The 20892-nt window shown below is 43.1% G+C and overlaps 1 protein-coding gene across 2 annotated transcripts in view; it reads right to left on the bottom strand.

Annotated features, from left to right (window-relative positions):
* The window catches only part of GRIA1 (glutamate ionotropic receptor AMPA type subunit 1), a 321742-nt gene that overhangs the window by 31258 nt on the left and 269592 nt on the right, over positions 1-20892 (bottom strand). For both annotated transcript variants that reach the window (XM_002710325.5, XM_002710324.5), the window contains exons 12-13: positions 16364-16562; positions 9579-9826 (exon numbers count right to left, since the gene is read on the bottom strand). In XM_002710325.5, coding sequence (XP_002710371.1) covers positions 9579-9826; positions 16364-16562 — 447 coding nt within the window. The remainder of the gene's footprint in view (positions 1-9578; positions 9827-16363; positions 16563-20892) is intronic.

The raw sequence follows: 20892 nt of genomic DNA, 5'->3' as shown, positions 1-20892 counted from the left end.
TGGATGGAGTCCCTGGCTCCTGGCTTTGGCCTGGCTCTATCCTGGCTGTTATGGCCAGTGGATGGATAATCTCTTTCTCCGTGACTCTCTTTCTCTGTAACTCTGATTTTCAAATAAATAAATACATCTTAAAAATTCTTTGGGGGTGTTTTGTGGCTTACTCTGTCACAAGCACGTGGCTCTCCCATTTCCATCAGAGGTAATCTGGAGCAAGTTCCGTAACCTCTCTGTGCCTTAGTTTCCCAAACTGTGCTGAAGAGGAAAACCAAGTTACCTTTACAGTGCTGATGCTGGTAATGCCCATCAAATGCACACTTCTTAGAAGTTCCTTGAAGGGCCACTGCTTTAGCAAGTGCTTTACAGGCCTTAGCACCACCTCTAAAATGTGAAACCAAGTCTTTACAGCTCCTCTGCCTGGATATTTGCACTGCACTCCTGTACCAGTATGCCAGGAAGCTTCCTCAGTGCTCTCTGTAATGCATCCCACGTGTCCTGACCCAAGAAAGCTTCTGTATCGATGCAGCTCTCCTATGGCAAACCTCTAGTCCCTATCCAAATACACACACACAGACACACACACAGACGCTTTCTCTCTCTGCCTCCTTCCCTTCCTCTTAATCTCCCATCTTTTTTACCTTCTCATCTCCTTTTTATTTCCCCATTTCATCCCCTTGTTCCTTTCTCTCCAGCTCTTCTGAGGATGCAGGCGGATCCAGTCTCCCTACTCAAAGGGCTTTGTTTCTGATCAGGCCTGACCTGGGTTACATAGTTCATGGGGTTACCATGACAACGAGCATGCCTGGCTACCCATCAGGAGGCAAGGACCAATTGAAAGGGACTGTCATTTCCCTAGGACATAGGAATTTATCCTCAGCAGCAGGCCCTGCACGGGTACTATACTATAGGAAGAGAAGCTGCTATTATTTGTGAGGGTGGGAGAGAGTAAGCAAAAGAAACATTCTTTTTTTTTTAAAGCATGTTTTTCTCTGTGGAGGAGGACCACAAATTGTTCTCAGAGACAGACATTTTATTTCTAATGCAGCCTGTGTGTGCGAGGGAGTAAGGCTGTGGTGCATGTGTATTTTTGATGAACACAGTTGGTTTTTATACAGAAGGAAAAAATAAATTAGTGGTTCAAAAGGGACTTTTCAGCAGGTCTAACGGGAAGAGAAAAAGGGTAGAAAATTAACGGTACTGAATATCCTCTGTGCTAAGCACTTGATCCTTCTTTATCAAAGTCTCAAAGCAACTGCATGCTGTTATTCCAGATCAGAAAACAGAGGCTTGGGGCAAATGTTTGGCCTAGTGGTTAAGATACTGCTTGGAATTCTGACATTCCATATCAGTGTGCCTGGGTTCACATCCTAATTCTGCTCCCAATCCCAGCCTCCTGATGATGTACGCCTTGGGAGGCTGTAAGTACTTGGGTCCCTGCGCTACACATTAGAGGTCCAGATCAAGTTCCTGGCTCCTGGCTTCAGCCTGACAAAGTCCTGGCTATTGTGGGCATTTGGCAAGTGAAAGTGAATCAGCTAAAGGGAGATCTTGTCTGTCTTTTAGTCTTCCATTCTCACTTTAAAATAAACAAAAAGATAAACAGCAGAAATCTCTGTTCGTCTAGTCTTAAAAAGAGGAAACCAGGGTCATAAAGTGGCTTTCCCAGCCAGGGCATCTGCTGATGAAGTAATAGGCCTTATACTTGACTTGAAGTTCGTGACTCAAGGGCTGTGGTGCTGTGGTTTTCTCATACAGTTTCCCATCTAGTGCATTTTCCTTGTCCTCAGGAACCTCCTTCTCATGTCCTGTCTCTGCAGACCCCTGCCCTTCTCTCTTCTTGGGCCTTCTCTGTCCCTCCTTCCCAAAATGGAGTACTGTCTTAGAGCCACCTGGGAAACCTGTCCAAACTGCACTTTCCTGGATCCCATCCTGGACCTGCAGGATTGAAATCTTGTGAATAGGAGTCTAGGGAGGGTATTTTTAACCAGCTCCATTTGGTAGTTTTAGTATACACTGAGGTTGGGGAAGCTTTCTCTAGGGCAATAGAGCCAACATTGTACAAAACAGCACTTGCTTGGTTGTTTCTCAATTATTTTCTGGGTCATTGTGCTCCTATAAAAAAAAGAGTGATCTCTGTGGCCTTTTCTAATACTTAGATCAACATTAGGCAAAGAGAAGATGTTCAGGGAAGGCCCACGAGGGAGGTTGGGAAACAGAGAATTATGTCTTACAGTCTTAGTATGGGAGAGGGCACCTAGGAGACGGATGGTTCCTGAAAGTGAGAACCCTCCCCACGAAGACCTTGTGATGTCTCTTTCTGAGCCACAGCCTTCACCTCCTGTCTATCTAAAGTCAAATGCTCATATAGAGAAGCAGTTTCTGGTAGACACTTTCCAACATAGAGTTGTAAAGGGAGAAGAACATATTCAGTGGGAATGCCAGTGAGACTAAAATGTTGAGCCACTTCAAGCTTATGCAAAAAAAAAAAAAAAAAAAAAAGGTGGCGGGGTGGGCCTTTGGTCTAGTTGTAGTTGTTAACATGTCAACCAAACCCTGGGACTTTGCTATGAGATGTGGTGTCCCAAGTGACATCTGGTTTGTCAGGTGCCTGTAGCCCTCCTGTGGATGTCTGTCTTAACCTTCTAGGTATTCCAGAGGTAAAACTGATGGGACAGGAATTATTCTGTTTGGAAAATAAACTCCGAGTCTTCCCTTCTCGGTCCTTGCCATAACTGGCCAGGTCTTAGGCAGGAACAGGAAAGTCCCAGAAAGCTTACATAACAGACTTCCTTAATACATTCCCCATCCTTAAAATGAAGGTTATGATGGATGATGAAAATGGAACTCACTACTTCTTCGATCTGGCCTCATCTTATTACAGCCTGGGGCCATGTTCATCATGTGCTGCCAAGATCACACAACCACTTTGGAAATGGTCTCCTTAGCTATTTCCTCTTCTCTCTGACTGAGATTGCCAGGGAAATCTCAGGAAACCTGTCTGATCAATGGCCTTCAGTGTCCTGTCAATGACCTTCAGTGTCGCCTCTACATACCCATTTGAGATCCTTCTTTGTATGACTGTATATGATTGTTCATAATGGTTGGTGAATCACTCTTACAAGTTAGCACAGTCTCTTGTGAAATAGACCGCTTGTTCTTCCTGAAAACAATCCCCATATTTTCACACCTCTGCATCTTCTCACTCTCTTTCTATTCCATTATTAATTCTGCGAGGCCTATTTGAAGTTTTACCATTTTGTGAATCTTCACATTCATGGATCTCGTTCTTTTGAGTGTTTCTGGCTCTCTTATGGCACTGGTAGAATAATAGGTGTCTACATAACACCATTGAAGAGCTGGACTTGATTACGCATTATTAAGGGGCTAGGTTGCATATCTCACTGTAGCTTCCTGCAGTGTTACACCCAGTGCTTTAAGAATGTGTCTCTAAAGCTGAATGGAAAGCACAGGGAGTGGTTCTCAAATATATCTGGGCGTACATCATCTGTTAAGCTGCAAAATGAAGCTGCACTGGATTTCTGCCTCCTTGGCCCATACATCGGCATAGACAAGACACATGACAGAGGTCAAACATGTCATTATCACAGAGACCAGAGAAGATTCCATGTAACCATGGTCACAGTTAAAGACCAGACTTTAACCAATGTCCTGTTTAGGGTATAACTCTTAGCAAATCCATTAAGCTGCTGGTAGTTTGTGAAAGAGAATCATTGACTGCGATTTTAGCTGTGTCCAGTCTGGTGTGGATTCCTTCTAGGACTGATAAAATGTGGGGCATCCCCACTTACTTAGAAAATTTGAACACATCATCCTGAACTGAAGGGAATATTCATAATAATAAGGAAAAGAGACTTCAGTTTAGATTAGCAGATACATTTAGTTGGCAACAAAAGGGCCAATAGATCATAATTAGTAGAGTTACCAATTACCTTTCCCTAGTGACTGGCATTGGCTGTGGAGGTCTTTATCTACAACCTAAGGGCTTCTGAAACGTAACTTACCCCCTCACCCAACCCCAATCATGCATTGACAGCCAACAAACAGCATCTGTTTCAAAGAAACACCACCTGTCCAAATGGAAAATCAAGCATGGAACTACCTTCTTTCATCAGGGTGTTTGTTTCCAGAGCAGAAGAAAAAAAAAAAAAAACATTCTGTCATGAACACAGCCTTTTAACGCTCTATAGGGACTATGGTCTGGCTTCTGCCAAGTAGACTTGGCAAGGTTTAGGGGAACATTTGGGCCTTAGATATCTTCTGAGGCAGAGCTGGGTGATCTGCCTTGGAGAAACTTGGAGCTTGTTTAGGGCAAGTTGGAATGGAGCGAATGACCCACAGGTGCAGTGAGGTCTGTGGAAAGGAAATGTTGGAGCGAGACTGCCAGAAAAGTGATTTCCTGATGCAGGTACAGGCATTAAGCCTGGAGAACATCCACCTGCAAAAGTGGGCTGCAAGAGTGCCACCTTACACAGGGCAGAAGAGAAGTTTGTTAACAACACCTGCAGCATATTGAAGCACCTTTATGTACTGTAAATACCCGTAAAGAGTTTGTAGCCATGTACTGTAAATACCCATACAAAGTTTGTAGGCTTGTAATGGCTGAACAATTTTTACAGAACGTTGTTTTGTATGTTTCAAAATAATTTGTGAACAGAATTGATTTCCTGTACCAGATCTTAAGTATGTATCAGTCCCTTTTCAGTGGGTCCAGAGGAAACATGGACTGCTTCATTTTTCTCTTCACTTTCACCTCTGTCATACAGAACAGATCCTGGGATCTGACCCATGGATCTAAGATTTCGGGAGCAGGCACATATGTCTCAGGTATTTTCAGTGATTCTGGTGTTTGACCGTGTCTCGGTGAAACAGAACGATTTAGGGTTTGTGAAGTAGTGATATGTTGGAAATATGCCCTTTGTATGTATGTGTGCATACATGTGTGTCTGTGGTTACTCATTTTCTAAAACTGTTCTTCAGTAATGTGTTTTATGGGAGAGCTCCATTGGCAGCTAAACAATGGCTGCTTGTCATATACAGATGGGAACTAGAATTTCGCAGAGAGTAGAGGGAATTCCCAGACCAGAAGCTCAAGGCCATCTGAGGGGGTGGGTGTTTCTCTTCTGCTTTTAAGACAGGAATCATGATTGCCCTGTGGCTGTCAGCAAGTTTGCCACTGGAGAGAAGGGAGCACTGACGGAGGGCTGGGAGCCTACAGTTGGGTATTATTGACTTGCAGACCAGACACCAGTGTTCTGTATTTGCAATAAGTTCCTTTTCACTCTTTATCAAAAGCAGTAAGTGAATTATGTCCTTTATATTGATGTAAGCAAAAATAATTAGATTGTTTTTAATACATGGTTGCATTATTTTTAGCATTTGTCCCAGAAAGAATCTTTGGGCATGTAAAACTCATGAAATCAGTTTTACTACTCAAAAGAATAGTGCATTAAAGTGCGAGTCCATCATCATCTTTTGTTTTTGGTGTGGTGAGTGGCTTCTCTGGACTGTTTTTTGTTCTTCAGTTGACGGCAACTATTTAGCTCATATGAGCAGGTATACATTGAACTTGGCCTAAGTCTAGTTTCTTGCCTTTAATGGAACTGTCAGCCAAAAAGTCCAGCACCACTTTAGAGTACGTTACAGCTGTCAAGTCAGGCTGCCTGGGGTTAGAATCTTGGTTTGACCTTAGCTGTGTTAACATGGTCAGGTAACTGAACCCTGAATGTTTGTTTCCTCATTTGTAAAATGGGGATAACATTACCTCACAGGGATACTGCAAAGATTCTAAGAGGCAATATACACACCACAGTGTGTGGCATGCAGGCACTGACTCGATGAGTAGAAAGTCAGTTGAATGGAAGATGTACTGCATTTTAGGTTTATATCACTCAAATATCCAGCTCTGAGTGTTCACCTTGTTTTAGACACTTGTGTGTGGAATGGGGTAACATAGATACTCTGGTGACTGGACAAATAATATCACCCCTCTGAGCTTTGTACTCTGAACTTTATATCCAATATTTTACATTAGTAATGTCCTTGACCCATGAAACTTTCAGTAAGTTGTAATATTTCAGCATCATTGATGTTCCTGGACCTATAAGAACACATTCTATACTTTGGGTATCTCTAGGGTGATGTAATGATTTTCTGAGACTAAAAGTGTTCCTTGACAAGAAATATATGGATCCCCTTTGAACTTTGCCCAAACTGATACATGGTCTCAAGTTTTCTAGGCAAATCTGTATGGTTGATAAATATCAGGCCACCTGATGTCCTTTTATTAGGTCACTTTCAGTTATGTCCACCATCTTCCAGATTCTTTATTTTCCTAATTGTCATTTACTTAAAGTTTACTAATGAGTTTCCAGTGCTCTTTGAGTAAGGATAGAATCCTTTAAAAATCTCTCCCAACCTCAGTCTTCAACTGAAGTTTAACCTTTTCTCTTCTGCACTACCTGTGTTTTAGGAACACTTAACTGCTTTTAGTTCATCATCTGTGTCATACTTTCTTGCCTTCAAGTCTTCGGGTAGTCTGTCCCCTCAGCCAGCACTACTCTTTTTTCCCCTCCCCTCACTTTGCCTTCTTGACTCATGGTAATCAGTCAGACCTCAGCTTGAATAAAGCATCCTTGGAGAATTCATCCTAGCCACACTCCACCTATTCTGCAGATCTGATTGTACCTTTTGGTATCTGGGTGTATTTGAAATCTTTTCTTTGTCTTTACTGTTTTGTTGTTTCTCTTGAATCAGCTGCTGATTTTCATCTATTTATCCTGCTTGGGACTGAATTTTCAAACCTGAGGATTTATGTTTTTTAAAAATTCTAGAAGTTTTCTTTGAAATATTGCCTCTATTCCAGATGTTTCCATCTGACAAGAACTCATAGCATTATTTTTTCCCTATTTCATGTCCCTTAACTTCTTTGTGAGATTTCCTATCTTCTTAATATCTTTTTAGAATATTCTAGGGGAATTTTTACTGGTGTTTTTCACTGTGCAATAGTTCTCTCTTCAACTTTGTATAATTTACTCTTTAACCCTCCATTGAGAATGTGTCAGAGACTATTTTTATTTCTTTAATTATATATATAGTATCTTATTTTAAAAGATTTATTTATTTATTTGAAGGTCACAGTCAGAGAGAGAGAGAGAATCTTCCACTTGCTGCTTCACTTCCCAAATGGTGGCAATGGCTGGGACTGAGCCAGGCTGAAGGCAGAAGCCAGGAGCTTCTTGCAGGTCTCCCACCTATGTAGCAGGGGCTCAAGAACTTGGGCCATCTTCTGCCCTTTTCCCCAGGCCATTAGCAGGGAGCTGGATCAGAACTGGAGAAGCCTGGACATGAACCAGCATCCTTATGGATGCCAGCATTGTAGACAGTATCTTTATCTGCTATGCCACAATGCCAGCCATAGTGTCTGATTTTTAAAAAACTTTTATTACTTTTACTTCATTAATTATATGGTTATTCCTGCTCACGTAGATTGTCACATAATTTATCAATTCCTTCTGTTTAGGGTAATCCCAGAATAATTAGCTTATGCTTTTCTGGTTGCCTGTTATATCTGACACAGTATATCAGGGTTTTTATCATGAGAATTTTGTTTTACAGCTTTCTTGAAAGTAGATGCCCTCTAGATCCCCTTGTATGGACTGTCCTGGTATGTATTTTTCCTTGCAAGAGTGTATTTCGATAGAGACAGGAAATGTTATGAACAGGATTTGACTTTTCAAACCCATGTAGTCTTATGTTAACAGATGATGGATTAGTGCCATTGACTGATGGAGTAGAGTGGAGAACTTGATCCATTATGGCATCTGAAGGTGGGGCCCTTAGGAAGTGATTGGATTGGATTAGGTGGCTAGGATGGAGCCCATGATTGAATCATTATGGACTTGTAAGCTGATACCTCATAGAGGATAGAGAAAGAGGTATTCCTTTTGTCTCTGCTTCCTGGATCACTGTGTGATTGTTCCTCTGCACATGATCCAGCAATTCTAGCCTCTACAACACCCAGACTAATGATGTCATTTGATTTCAAAGCTGTAAGTCAAAGTAAAGCTTTCTTGAGGCTGGCATTGGGGCACAGTGAGCTAAGCTGCTGCATGCAGCGCCACATCTCATATCAAAATGGCATTTCGAGTTCCAGGTACTTTGCTTCTGACGCAGCTCCCTGCTGATGCACCTGGGAAAGCAGCAGAGGGTGGCCTAAGAACTTGGGTCCCTGTAGCCCACATAGGAGGCCTGGATGGAGCTCTGGGCTCCTGGCTTTGGCTTGAACTAGCCCTGGCCATGGTGGCCATTTGGGGAGTAAATCAGTAGATGGAAGGTCTCTCTCTCTCTGACTCTCCCCTTCATATAAATAAATAAATGAATATTAAAAAATAAGCATTTCCTTCCTGAGCAGCTTCTCTCAAGTATCTCAGATACTTTAGTTAAAATAACAAAAAGCTGACCAATATGAGACTACCTCTATCTTTTCAAAAGGGTAGCTTCAGTTGCTAGCTTAGTGCCTAGAGAAATACTGGGGCTCAATGTTATTGAAATGAATAAATAAAGTAGAAGCAGAGGTGGCTGTGGATGTCATGAAGACCCCTCTCCATATTTTTTCAAGCTTTATTAATCATTCCTATCCTTCCTGCAGTGCTAATCTTTCTTTAAAATGATTTAATCTTTCTGTAGTTGATATAATATCTGATCAGTGACTTAAGATGTTATAATTGTCATCAATTACCTTCTACATAGATTATCCTGTTTGAGCTCACATCCACCTTGGTTCTAAGAAGGGCTGGGATGATTATCCTCCCTTTGCAGATGAGGAAACCAAACATTGGGTGGTGATATACCTTACCTTCTAGAAAATAAATGGTAATTGCAAAATTAGACCTAGGTCTCCTTTCTCCAAGTCTATAGCTAGTTTCTTAGTGGTTTAGAATAAATTTCAGTACTTCTTTATGTAGAAGTGAAGTCACTTTACTGACCTAGCTGTATCTTGCCAAAAAAAAAAAAAAAAAATCAGTGTCTAGTTAAGAATGAGTGCTGCCTTTAATTTGGTTCTGTCCATTAGGTGCTATATGCATTTCCACAGCCAGAGTCTTAGGACTTGTATTGCTTGATTTTTTCATTTGGACAAGGTGTTTATGTTTCTTCTGAGGCAAACATTACAAACCATCATCTGTCCAAGAATCCAGGTTGCTGGAGAACCTTGTTCATGGCCTAGTTGGATGCAGGTGTGTCTGGTAAAGGATGGGGTGTTACAGATTACATGACAAAAACACAAGATTCATTGATGCTTAACACACTTAAAGGGGTAAGGTGAGGTGTGAGGAAGAACACACAGGCGGTGACAGTCACAGCAAGCTGAGGCCCCCAGGTCAATTTCCAACCTCAGGGCTGAAGATCTTGAGTGGTTAGATTCTTCCAGGCCCACAGGTGTTGAAGAAGAGCCAAACTGACAGCTCGCGGTGGCACTGGGGCCATGTAGCAGACACAGCAGCTTCATTCCTGAGATAGGGAGGGGAGAGGGAGTACGAAAGAAGCCAGTCTTGGCTACTTACCTCAGGGCGGACCCCTTGGGTGTTGCAATGCCATAGCCTTTGGAATCCAAGTTACCTCCCACCTTCATAGTGTCACAGGGTTTCCTCTGCTCAATGTACTCATTCATGGTGGACTCGAGGAGATAGGCGTATTTGCCTTTGGATTTCCTCACTCGTATCATCCCCTCCTCTGTGGTCCGTACAAAAACGGATGGTTCCGCTGACTTCATGTATGTCCACATCTTCTCAAACACAGCAATTTTTGACCTCTGGCAGGGGACAGGAAGAAAGCCAGAATTAAGTGCTAGTTGTGTTTGAATTGGGGTCGGCACACGTATTAATGAAGAGCTGACTGTAGCCTGATAACACATTCATGAGCCCGATTAGCTCAGGAAGAAACAAATTATGAGTGATTGCAAAATAAGAGACTCTAATTAGTACCAGTAGGTTCCAAAGTACAAATATCTTGCAAATACAGAATGAACAGAGTAGTTCAGAATCTTTTAATTACTTCTGAGTAATTATATTGCTCTTAAATGTGGGAAGTGTTAGGAAACTGGAACCCTGTCTGGCTTTTAAAGACATTAAAGGGCCTCTCTGCTGTTCAGAGAGGCCATATTTATACTGCCCAGGAGAAGTCGAGGGCCAAATATCAGTGGAATCTGATTTCATTATTGGAAAGCAACACTGAAGGCTTTGCGGATCATGGATTACTGAGTTCCAGTCACCTTCTACTGTAAGCCTTGCCTTCAGAAGGTACATTTTGTTTGATAAAGCTGATGACTTGGTTGCCTGTTTACTTTTCTAAAGCCTCCAAATCTAATGAAACTGCTCTCTGTACTCCCTCCTAAACTCACCTTGGAGCTTCTTTCCCTTGGGCCATTGCCTGGACTGCTTATCATACTCGTTCTCTCCAGTCACAGTCTTCTCATTCACAGAGCAGAGCAAATCCTGTGTATCTGGAGCCTGCCTTTGCTCCAAGAGCAACAGTTCTTTCCATTATTTTTTTTTAAATTGTATTTATTTGTGAGAGAGCACTTCGATTTGCTGGTTCACTTCCCATATGCACACGAGAGCAGGACTGGACCAGGTCAAAGTCAGGAGCTGGGAACTCAGTCCATGTCTTCCACGTGGGTGGCAGGGACTCAAGAACTTGAGCCTTCGCTGCTGCCTACTCGGGTAGGCGTCCCAGGCAATGGTTTACCCCGGTGTGCCACAGTGCTGGCCCAAGGAATTTGCCTGTTTATAATCACTGTTCATGATGCTAGAACCTATTAGCATCCTGGCTTCAGCCTGAATTAGCCCCCAGTGGTTGCAGCCATTTGGGGAGTGGACCAGCAGATGGTAGTCCTCTCTCTCTCTCTCTCTCAGTGTGTATGTATCACTTTGCCTTTCAAATAAATAACATACATCTTTTTAAATAGTGTCAGCTTCCCTCTGCTTCATCTAGAAATTCTAATGAGCAGGTCTGGGGTAGGACTTGGAATACATTTTCTGAGTTTCCCTCAAACCCCCCCCTCCCCAACCAGGTGATTCTGCTCTGTCTGTCCTATGTTGCCCTCACTTCTAGAAACAGTACTTTGAGGGTGGAAATTCCTGTAGGACACATTGTCTGGGTCACTCATAGCATCTAGGCTAGACTGCTAGGATTGCAATCATCTGTTATCTGAGTAGGTTTCTAGCAGGTGGAAGCCACCTGAGGGCAGGGAATGTCTTCTGTTTTTTTTTTTTTTTTTTTTTGATCCTTTACAGAGTCTAACTGAGCACCCTGCACGGAGAAGGCCCCCAGTCAGGATCCACTGTCTGGACTATACGTCATTCCTCTCCTTGAAATGCTCTTCGTGTCCTTTTTCCAAGAGGTAGACATGTTTTAGGGATACTAGAGTCTGACTATTGAAAATGTCTTACAAATAGACAAGTTAGAACATGATAAAGGGGCCATTTTATCTGAGACAATTACTACTACAATCATATAACCTAAAAGAGTATAATCTGGTGGTTAATATGTAAATTACAGATTTGCATAATATAAAATTATTGTGTATGCAACGTACAAGTTTTCTCTGTGCACAAGCATGAAGTTCATCTTCTGGATACCTGTTGTCATCAATTGTTGGCAAAATATTGGAGGGCAGTCGCCATTTAAGACAACTGATCTATAAAGGTATTTGAGGCTCATGATAATTAAGCCTCAAGGGGTAATAAATGGAAATAGTTAATGAGAATTGCAGGGAGGCATTTGGTAGAGTGAGTTTTAAGTTTGGGTTGTCCAGTTGTCCAAAATTAGATAAACTGGATCATGTGTTTCACAGTGTGGCTTAGAATTTGGAAAGGACCTTTGACCTGGCATCAGAGCCTCAGTGTCACTCTTCTTATTTCTGCTTCCAGCTCACGGTTTCCTCTTTGGGAAAATCCCTTCCATTTGAGCTTTAGTTTCCTTACCTATTTATAAGGAGCTTGGACATAATATTTAAGTCCCCTGTGAGCTTGAAATACCTGATTCTTTAAACAAAGAGACATCATTCAATGACAGTGTGAGAAAGAAGGGAGCAAAAGGGAGTGTGGATTCCAAGCCTGGGGGAGGAAATACTGAGAAGCAATCATTGCATCTCCAATGTATTGGATATTCTCTCGCAGGAAACAGGGAGATGTATAAATTCAGCTGTGACCGCATTTGCAGATGATCTTCCAGGCACAAAATTAGCAAAACACACAGCAGGCAATTGCAAGATGCAATTTGACCTGGCAGGGTGGACACAGCAAGGAATGCGGCTGCTGACAGGCAGAGCTGAAGAACCCTCTGGGCAACAGTATGCAGAAAATTAATACATCCTCACGGCCTCGCCCAGCGTCCCCAGTGCAAAGACTGTGTTCACAGACACTCGGAGAGGACTCTCAGGAACATGTAATCTCCAGGAATGCGAAGGTAGTGTGAGTGGCAGGGAGATTGGAAACATACTCTGGGTATTTGTTCTTGGATCTGTCCTATCATCTGCAGCTCCCACGGTCCTTCACACATCTTAATTAAAATGTCGATGGAGGATTAAATGACTCTAGAATGGGGCTGCCAAGAAGCTCTGGGCTGCCATAGGGACCGAAGCCAGATTTTCAGACTGGGACAGCAGAACTCTTGTCTCATTAGTCCTTCCTTCTGCCTTGTGAGGGTGGGGCTGCCTTCCACCCAGTCCCAGTGCACTCATTCTCAAGTCCAGAGTCACAGAGGCAGAAGGACTCGTGAGACACATTGAGACACATTTTAGCAGCATTCTCCTCTTACAGGGAAAGAAAACAAAGCCCACAGTGTGGTAGTGGACTGTCTAGTGTCATGCAGCTTGTAAGTGGCAGAGGCAGGAGGGAAACCCTCGGCTTCTTATAGCACCCTGTACCTTTCCAGCACCACCAGCTGCTTCGCTTGTTGTGTGCTCTGTACCCCTGAATTCCTAGCTGGAGGGCTTTGGGCGAGTAACCTAACCTTCCTGAGCATCAGGGTTCCTCTTCTGCCAATGGTGATAGCAGTGTCCACTGCACAGTGTTGTCATGGAGATTACATGAGAACATAGATAAAATGTATAGCCTTGTGCAAGGAAGAATTTTACAGGAGGAAGGCATTCTAAAAGTGTCCCCCTTTTTCAGGTTTTATTTGATGGTAGGGCTGTCCAATGAATGTCTTCCTTGGGACTGGTTGCCCTTCTTTATGTATGCAGGAGACATGGCTATCATTCAAGGACTTATTTCACACAGGGCTTAATGTGACCTCACAATCTTTCTCAATGCAGAGCTTTAGGCAGTGACTAAAGAATTAATCAAAATTAGCACATGGACCACAGCCCATTTGCTGCCACCAAGGGATCCCTGCTTAGGGTGCAGAAGAAAGCATACTACTTTGTTTCCAGCTTTCTAACTTTGTGCTTATGTGGACAAGAGGCACCAATAAGTCAATTGACACAGCTGTTAAAAAGCAACTTTGAAGTCTTAAGGCCCATCCTGCCTCTTATTGGCTAGGGCAGGAACATTTGCTTCTCCAAGCCTAAGCTTTCCCAACTATAAAATGGTAGGGTTAGACTAGATTTGTACCCAGACCCATATGTCAAACTTACTGATCTTTTAAAAACACATTTACTAATGATACCATCACATGAGACAGTGTAGTTCAGTGGCAATAATGCCTGAATTGGCAAAAGGCTTCCATAGCCTTGGAAACTCATGACTGGAGCATAGGGAGATTACTGATGCCATAAACAGGAGTGTCAATTTGTAAAGTCAACAACAGGAGTCACTGTTCACTTACTCCTCATGTAGGATCTCTGTCCTTAATGTGCTGTACATTGAGATTTAATGCTATAACGAGTACTCAAACAGTATTTTTCACTTTGTGTTTCTATGTGGGTGCAAACTGTTGAAATCTTTACTTGATGTATACTAAACTGATCTTCTGTATATATAGAAAATTGAAAATGAATCTTGATATGAATGGAAGGGGAGAGAGAGCGGGAAAGGGGAGGGTTGCGGGTGGGAGGGAAGTCATGGGTTGGGGGGGGAGCCAATGTAATCCATAAGCTGTACTTTGGAAATCTATATTCATTAAATAAAAGTTAAAAAAAAAAAAGAATACCTGAGTTGGAACAAGGAGACTTGGATTTGGTTCCCATGGCTGACACTTGCATTATGAACTCTCTGAATCTCAATTTCTTATATACAAAGTGAACACCACAATCTCTTTTGTGCCTTTGGTCACAGGTGAAACAGAAAGAGGACCACGGGTATGAAAATACTTTGGGGCCTAGGACATGCTGTGTAGACTGTGTCTGGAGAGCCTTGTGATGCAAACTGAGTAGTTCCTTAACTGCACCAGCAGGGGTTGGGAAATAGATTGGGTCTTGGACAAGCATCAGGCACCGCTGTCACACTTTGGTTTCAGGATAAAGGCATCAGACCATCATAATGAGATTACAAGTGGGTTTTTTACTAATGGACTGGGTGAGCTTACCCAAGTCATGCCTCTCTTCAAAATGATAGGCTCTGACCAAGTGACCTTCTCTGTCTTCTCTGTCTGATATGTTGCAGGTTGATAATGTGGGCCTTGGAGGTGGATTAAAATTTTGTTCTTAATCTTATTTTTTTTGACAGGCAGAGATAGACAATGAGAGAGAGTGACAGAAAGAAAGGTCTTCTTCCATTGGTTCACCCCCCAAATGGTTGCCACGGCCGGTGCGCTGCACCGATCCGAAGCCAGGAGCCAGGTGCTTCCTCCTGGTCTCCCATGCGGGTACAGGGCCCAAGCACTTGGGCCATCCTCCACTGCCTTCCTGGGCCATAGCAGAGAGCTGGACTGGAAGAGGAGCAACTGGGACAGAATCCAGCACCCCAACTGGGACTAGAACCCAGAGTGCCGGTGCCTCAGGTGGAGGATTAGCCTAGTGAGCCATGGTGCCGGCCTGTTCTTAATCTTAAGACCTGTGTTTGTTCACGTTATATCAGAGCCTGGGGCTTGCTCCATCCAGCTGCAGTGATTACCTGGATGGGTCTGTGTGGGATCCCCACTCTCCTCACTGAGGCAGTATTGCTCTCTGTGCTGCTTCTGCTACTTATTAGCTGTGACACTTTAGGTGACGACTTTCATTTATCTGGGCTTCATCTACAGATTGGACAATTTCTATGTCATCTCTAAATGAGAGAATTAGCAGAGATAGCATGTAGGACCAACTGATATCATGTGGGATATACTTAGTACAGCCCCTCGTTCATATTTATATTCATATAAGGTGAATAAACACAGTGAGTGTCCATGATTATTTATTATTTTTATCAGTATATGATAATTCCACTCTCAGGATGTTTGTTCAACTCCCAGGATGAACAAAGTCTGGTTTTACTGCTTCTGGGCTTCCATCCTTTATCCTGGGGTATGGCCAGGTCTGAGCTGGTTTTGTGATATCTAGTAATGTATTCAGGTCCACCTTGTGTGGCTTCAGTCCATACCCTGTCTTCACCATGGCTTGCAAATGCCTGCACATCCTCCAAGACTTAATGGCTTTATGGGAAGTGGAGCTTCTGTTCCCTGTTTCCTCCTGTATGCATGTTTTAGATACCTTATCGCTTTTAATCTCCTGAAGACTCTTTGAGGTGGACATCATTCTCCTCATTTTATAGATGAATGAAAATGATGTCAGAAAGGCTAAGTGCAAAGACAAGTGAAGGATGGCATCAACTTCTGGTCCTTTGTCTAGCTGACCTTGAGGCCTATGTTCCTGAATTCTTTGCTCTCTGCCTCTAATCCAGAAGATACCTCTCTACTTGCAGCCCACATTTTCTCTTCCTCCTGACACTATTTAATAAATTACCTATCCCAGTTTCTTTTTCCCCGTATACTGTCTTCTTATTCATCAAGTCTAGAAACATCCACTGAACTCCTACTCTGAGATAGGAAGGCGAACCAGGAATATAAAATTTAAGTCTTGTTTCTAAGCTGATTCTAATGGGTGCTGAGTAGATGGCAAAGTTTTTGTGGGGCAGGGGAAGAATTTTATTGGTTGTTCTTTGTAGCCCCTAGAGAGTTAGTATAGAATGGTATAGGCAAGGGGTCTAAATCAATGCAGGTTTAAGTTTCAAGCTTTCAAAAATATGGACATGAAGATTTCTTAGGGGCCTATAGAAAGCTGAGGAATGATCTGAGTCTCTCTGATTTGCCCTCAGTTAAGCAGCTGCCTTGGCTCCCTCTGATACCATGATTTTTAATGAGAATGGCATTTTAATGACAGTAGTGGTTCCTTTTTGTGAAAGTGCCTTGGGACAAGGGATGTCCGTACCCTGAAGAACTCCTTAGTAGATCCTGCTTCCAGCGTCCCATAAGCAATTTCTGTCTGCTTGGCTAAGTCCTCTGCACTCTCAATGGGAGATACCATTCTCTCCACGGTGAGGAAGGCAGCCAGGTTGGCTGTGTAGGAGGAGATGATGATCAAGGTGAAGAACCACCAGACGCCACCGACGATGCGGCCAGACAGAGACCTGTAGGCAAAGAGAGGAGGCATCAGGAGCACCGACAGTGATTGCGGATAGCTACGGGGAGGGCCTGCGAGCCAGCCTGAGCCCTTTAGCGAGGCTGTCAAACCCTATTGCACCCTTCTCTTCTTTCTGCAAGATGTGAGAATTCAAATGTCAGAGAGATTCCACATTTCCACATTACATTCCTATCACAGAGAAGGATCTGGGGTTGCTGCCCCTCAGCGGTGATAAAGCCCACAGGCATGTATTGACACTCATTTTACACGTGCATATACATCGAGGCACATGGCAACAAAGACACAGATATGTCAGCATTTAGCCATGGAAATCACAAACACTTAAAAAAATCCTTGTTTATGCAGTTTCATGTACACCAAATGTTTGCGCATACATAGATGAACACAATTGCATTTACACACATGATACATATAATTGGCTCAGAAATATTGCTCAGACCACTGTTTGATTATTGCCCTCTTGGCAATAATGATGGACTAGAATAAAGAGAATTGAAAATAGAATGAAAACAACCATACTCTATCCACTATGGGTAATGTCCCCGTTGGGTAAAGGAAGAGTTCTACTCCCCCCAACTTCCCCCATCACAGAGAAAGAGAATTGGACTGAAATAAATATATAAAAATGACAAGGATAATAATCATACATGAGGTGAGAAACTTAGCCTTGAACTTCTTATTGTCCTATATCTCTACTCTTATGGCCAAAACAATGAAGAAAATAACGGCCAGCTGAGGATCCCATTGTGAGCTCTCTGATTTGGCTGGAGTTTTCCAAGTCACAGGCGTCCCAAAGATACTACAGGTGATTTGGATGTTATGTGGGGTGATTTTATGTGGTAGACAGATATGGCATCAAACCATACAGAATCGTACAGTGATAAAGTTATTTGCATTCCATTTCTCTTTCCAGCCGACTCAATTTACTAAGAAAGTGTCATCCTGGAGCTACTGTCTCTTTAAGCCTTTTCTAATACGTGCTCTGACAGCTTCAAGCTCAGAGCCTTCAAAAAGTGACAGTGCTTAGCTGAGGCCTAAGATTTAGCAACTGGAGAGAACACCAATCCAATCCATGAGTTTTACAAGTAAAGGAACTCATGAGTCTCAAACCACACTGTGAATCTGCTGCAGTAGCCAGGCCTGCTGGTCACTCTATTGTTTTATACTGCTTTAAAAACCCTTTTGACCCTTTCTGGGTTATTCTTACCATCATTTGCACTTCCCTTTGTCTCAGTTTCTTGGAGATTACTTTTCATTGTTGGCAAATAATGCTCACTCCAGGAAATCCAACAGATATTTGTTATTGCTTGTTATGTGGAAAAAAATGCTCCCAGATGCTTCATATTAACAGAAAAAATAAGAGAGGGAAATTGTTCAAGGTGTTGAGACCAGGAGAATGGAGCATGGCTATGAACAGCTATAGGAAGAAAGAACATTTAACAAGAAAAGGCTTGCAGAGACAGATTCACTAGAGTGTTGGCATGAGACTCATACCATGTGACCTGAATTAGGAGCAAATGGCCAAAGTTCCAGGAAAACAAACACTAACTAAACATGAGAAAGATATTTTTGGTGGGTAGAGTGGTGCAGCATTGAGGTGGCTATCCTGGAAGTGAGAGGAATTTCCTATTTCTGAAAGTTCAAGTGGTGATCCACGTAGAGAGACATTGTACTTGGTATCTAGTCTTCCCCTCTCAGGGTGCCTAGTGCTAGAGATAAAACTCTAAGGCACAAGAGGAGGCATTAAGCATCATATGGTACCAGGGCATAGCTATGGCCTCTCATACTCTTCTGATATCTGGGATTCTATGATTTGAAATCATAAATAGGTAGACCAGGATACATAGCTTCCATTAAGAATTTGAGAAAAATAAATATGTAGAGGCTAAATCATTCCCCCAACAGCTCGGGGTGAACACACAGTTAGAATGAACATCTCCTAGTTTTCAGATAACTTTAGGAGGTGGCAGACACAAGTGTCAAGGTCGTTTGATGCTGCAACTCCTTTCCCAAGTTTGGATGACCACAGTAGTATCTGAACTGGACTTCTTGCCACTGTTCGGCCCCCTGTTCCCTCGCTCCCTGGCTTAATAGGTTCCCCACAAGGTACCCTGAGTGATCTTTTGAAAATCATTAATTGTATCATGTTGCTTTCCTGCTTAAAACCCATCAAAGCATTCTTCTTAACTCTTGGAACAAAATTCAAACTCTTTGGTGACCCTTGAGGCCCTATGTGATCTGGCCCCTGACTCACTCTTGCAATGCCATCCAATCACACACTCTCCATCCTCTGGTCATGCTGGTTTTTGATCCCTCATGTTCAAAAGACTCCTACCCTTATCACAGGCTGCTCTTTCCACTGATGCATCAATGCCTGCTCATCCTGCAGACCCCATCCTAATCACTGCACTTTCAACATTCAAATGTAAGAATAGGGCACCATATAGCTCTCTGGGCAGTTGAAACCTGATATCTGTTTGATTGTTTGACTGTCTGTGTTCCCTTAGACCCTCGGTTCTATGAGAGTAAAGGAACCTTTTACCTCTTTTATGCAGTGTTGTATCTCTGGCCCCCAGCACCAAGTAGGCCCTCAATAAAGAATATTGCTTGTCCTCTAACTTGGTGGCTCCATTTGTTCAGCTTCTAGAGATTGGAACGACTTGTCAGGACCAGGAGAATCCATGCTACTTATGATCTGGGGTGTCTGGAATCGTGGCATCAAACCAAGTGTTCAGGGAGGCTGCCTCTTTGTCCTACATTAGTGAATTGACAGATCCAGCTAAGACATCCCAAGTTGAATATTATCTTGTAAAGCTCAAAGGCTTCCCAAGAAGGTTCCAGGCCTCAGGTTCCTTCTTGCTGTTCTCTCTTAATTAATATTTATCTGCTGGGTATTGCAAGTAGCTTACCCTGCACATTACTGACCACATCCCCACCTACTTAATGAAGGTACTGGAGAAGCAGTCTAGCTGCTTAACAGCCCATAAGTGTCATCGTGGAGTAACTAGAGAGTTGGAGGAAGAGATTATTGAAAAATGTGACACAATTCAGATGCTTAATTTGCTCTGGTCCATAAGACAGAAACTTGAGTGTGAGCCTACACTCCCCACCTTTAGTTCAGTCATGGTACAGGGGACCTGGCTTTACCCAAGGGTACTATGCTTTCTGGAGTCGTTAGAGGCCAGGCCTAGGAACAAGAGCCACTTGGTCCTTTGACTGACCAGTCTCGTAACCTTGCCAACTCACCTGCCCAGTTGGATCCCCATCTTCCTCTTCTGTTATGATGGGTGAGACTTCCCCTGCTTCATGATGAGAAAGCAAAACTTTCAGTGCAAGAAAGACTTCTAGTCTTTTTTTTTTCCCTTTAACTGATTCAGGCAGCTAGACTTAAAGTGGTACAGGGGAAAGCACTTTGAAAAGTGCTATTGAAACCCAAGGCATTATTTTTATGATGATAATGATTCTTCCAGGGAGCCATTGGGAAAAGCACCCTTTTTCTTAGTTAATAAAAGAACAGCAGTGACCCAAGGGCCTTGGAGATCTGCCTTGTCACCTGGGTTTTATTACTTTTGCTTTTCCTAAAGCCCCCTGGACTACCCATGTTTCTCCAGAATTGACCATAACTTCATGGCCCATTGGACTCATTATTTTAACCTCATGTACAGTCTCATGAAGTGGATGGGAGGTGCATGAATCTCTCCATCTTACAGATAAAAGAACTGAGGCTCTGAGACTTGAATGACTTGCTCACAGTCACACAGGGAAGCAATAGGAGTAGAAACCGGAATTTCATATTTCTTATTCAGCACTCTAGCCACTGGGGAACACCACCACCCTCACCACATTCTATTCCTGAGTCTGGGTGATGCAATGGGTCCGGACTTCCCCAACCCATGACTCTTCCATGGTGTAGCCTCAGCCAATGCTGACTTCTTTAAAGCTCCGTGGAACATTGGCCAGCAGTCTGACCACCCACACCTCCAAGAATTGGAAACGTGCTTGTACCTGTTTCCTATTGCTGTATAACAAATGGCCACAAACTGAGCAGCTCCTAACAACACGTATATATTACCTCATAGTTCTCTAGGCCAGAATGCTGGATTGGGGTGGGTGGAGTCTCTGCTTAGGCTCTCAGTGAGGCTGGAACCAAGGTGTTGGCCAGGGTGTGGCTGCTGTGTGGGGCTGGAGCTTTTCTTTCTGGTTGTTTGCAGACTCATTTCTTGGTGGTTATTAGGACCAGGGTCACTATTTTCTCGCTGAGTCTCAGCCAGGACTGCTGTCAGCCTCTGGAGACTGCCTGCATTCCTCCCTGCCTG

The sequence above is a fragment of the Oryctolagus cuniculus genome, chromosome 6 (assembly GCF_964237555.1).
Source record: "Oryctolagus cuniculus chromosome 6, mOryCun1.1, whole genome shotgun sequence".
NCBI lineage: Eukaryota > Metazoa > Chordata > Mammalia > Lagomorpha > Leporidae > Oryctolagus > Oryctolagus cuniculus.
This window is presented reverse-complemented; position numbering and strand designations above follow the sequence as displayed.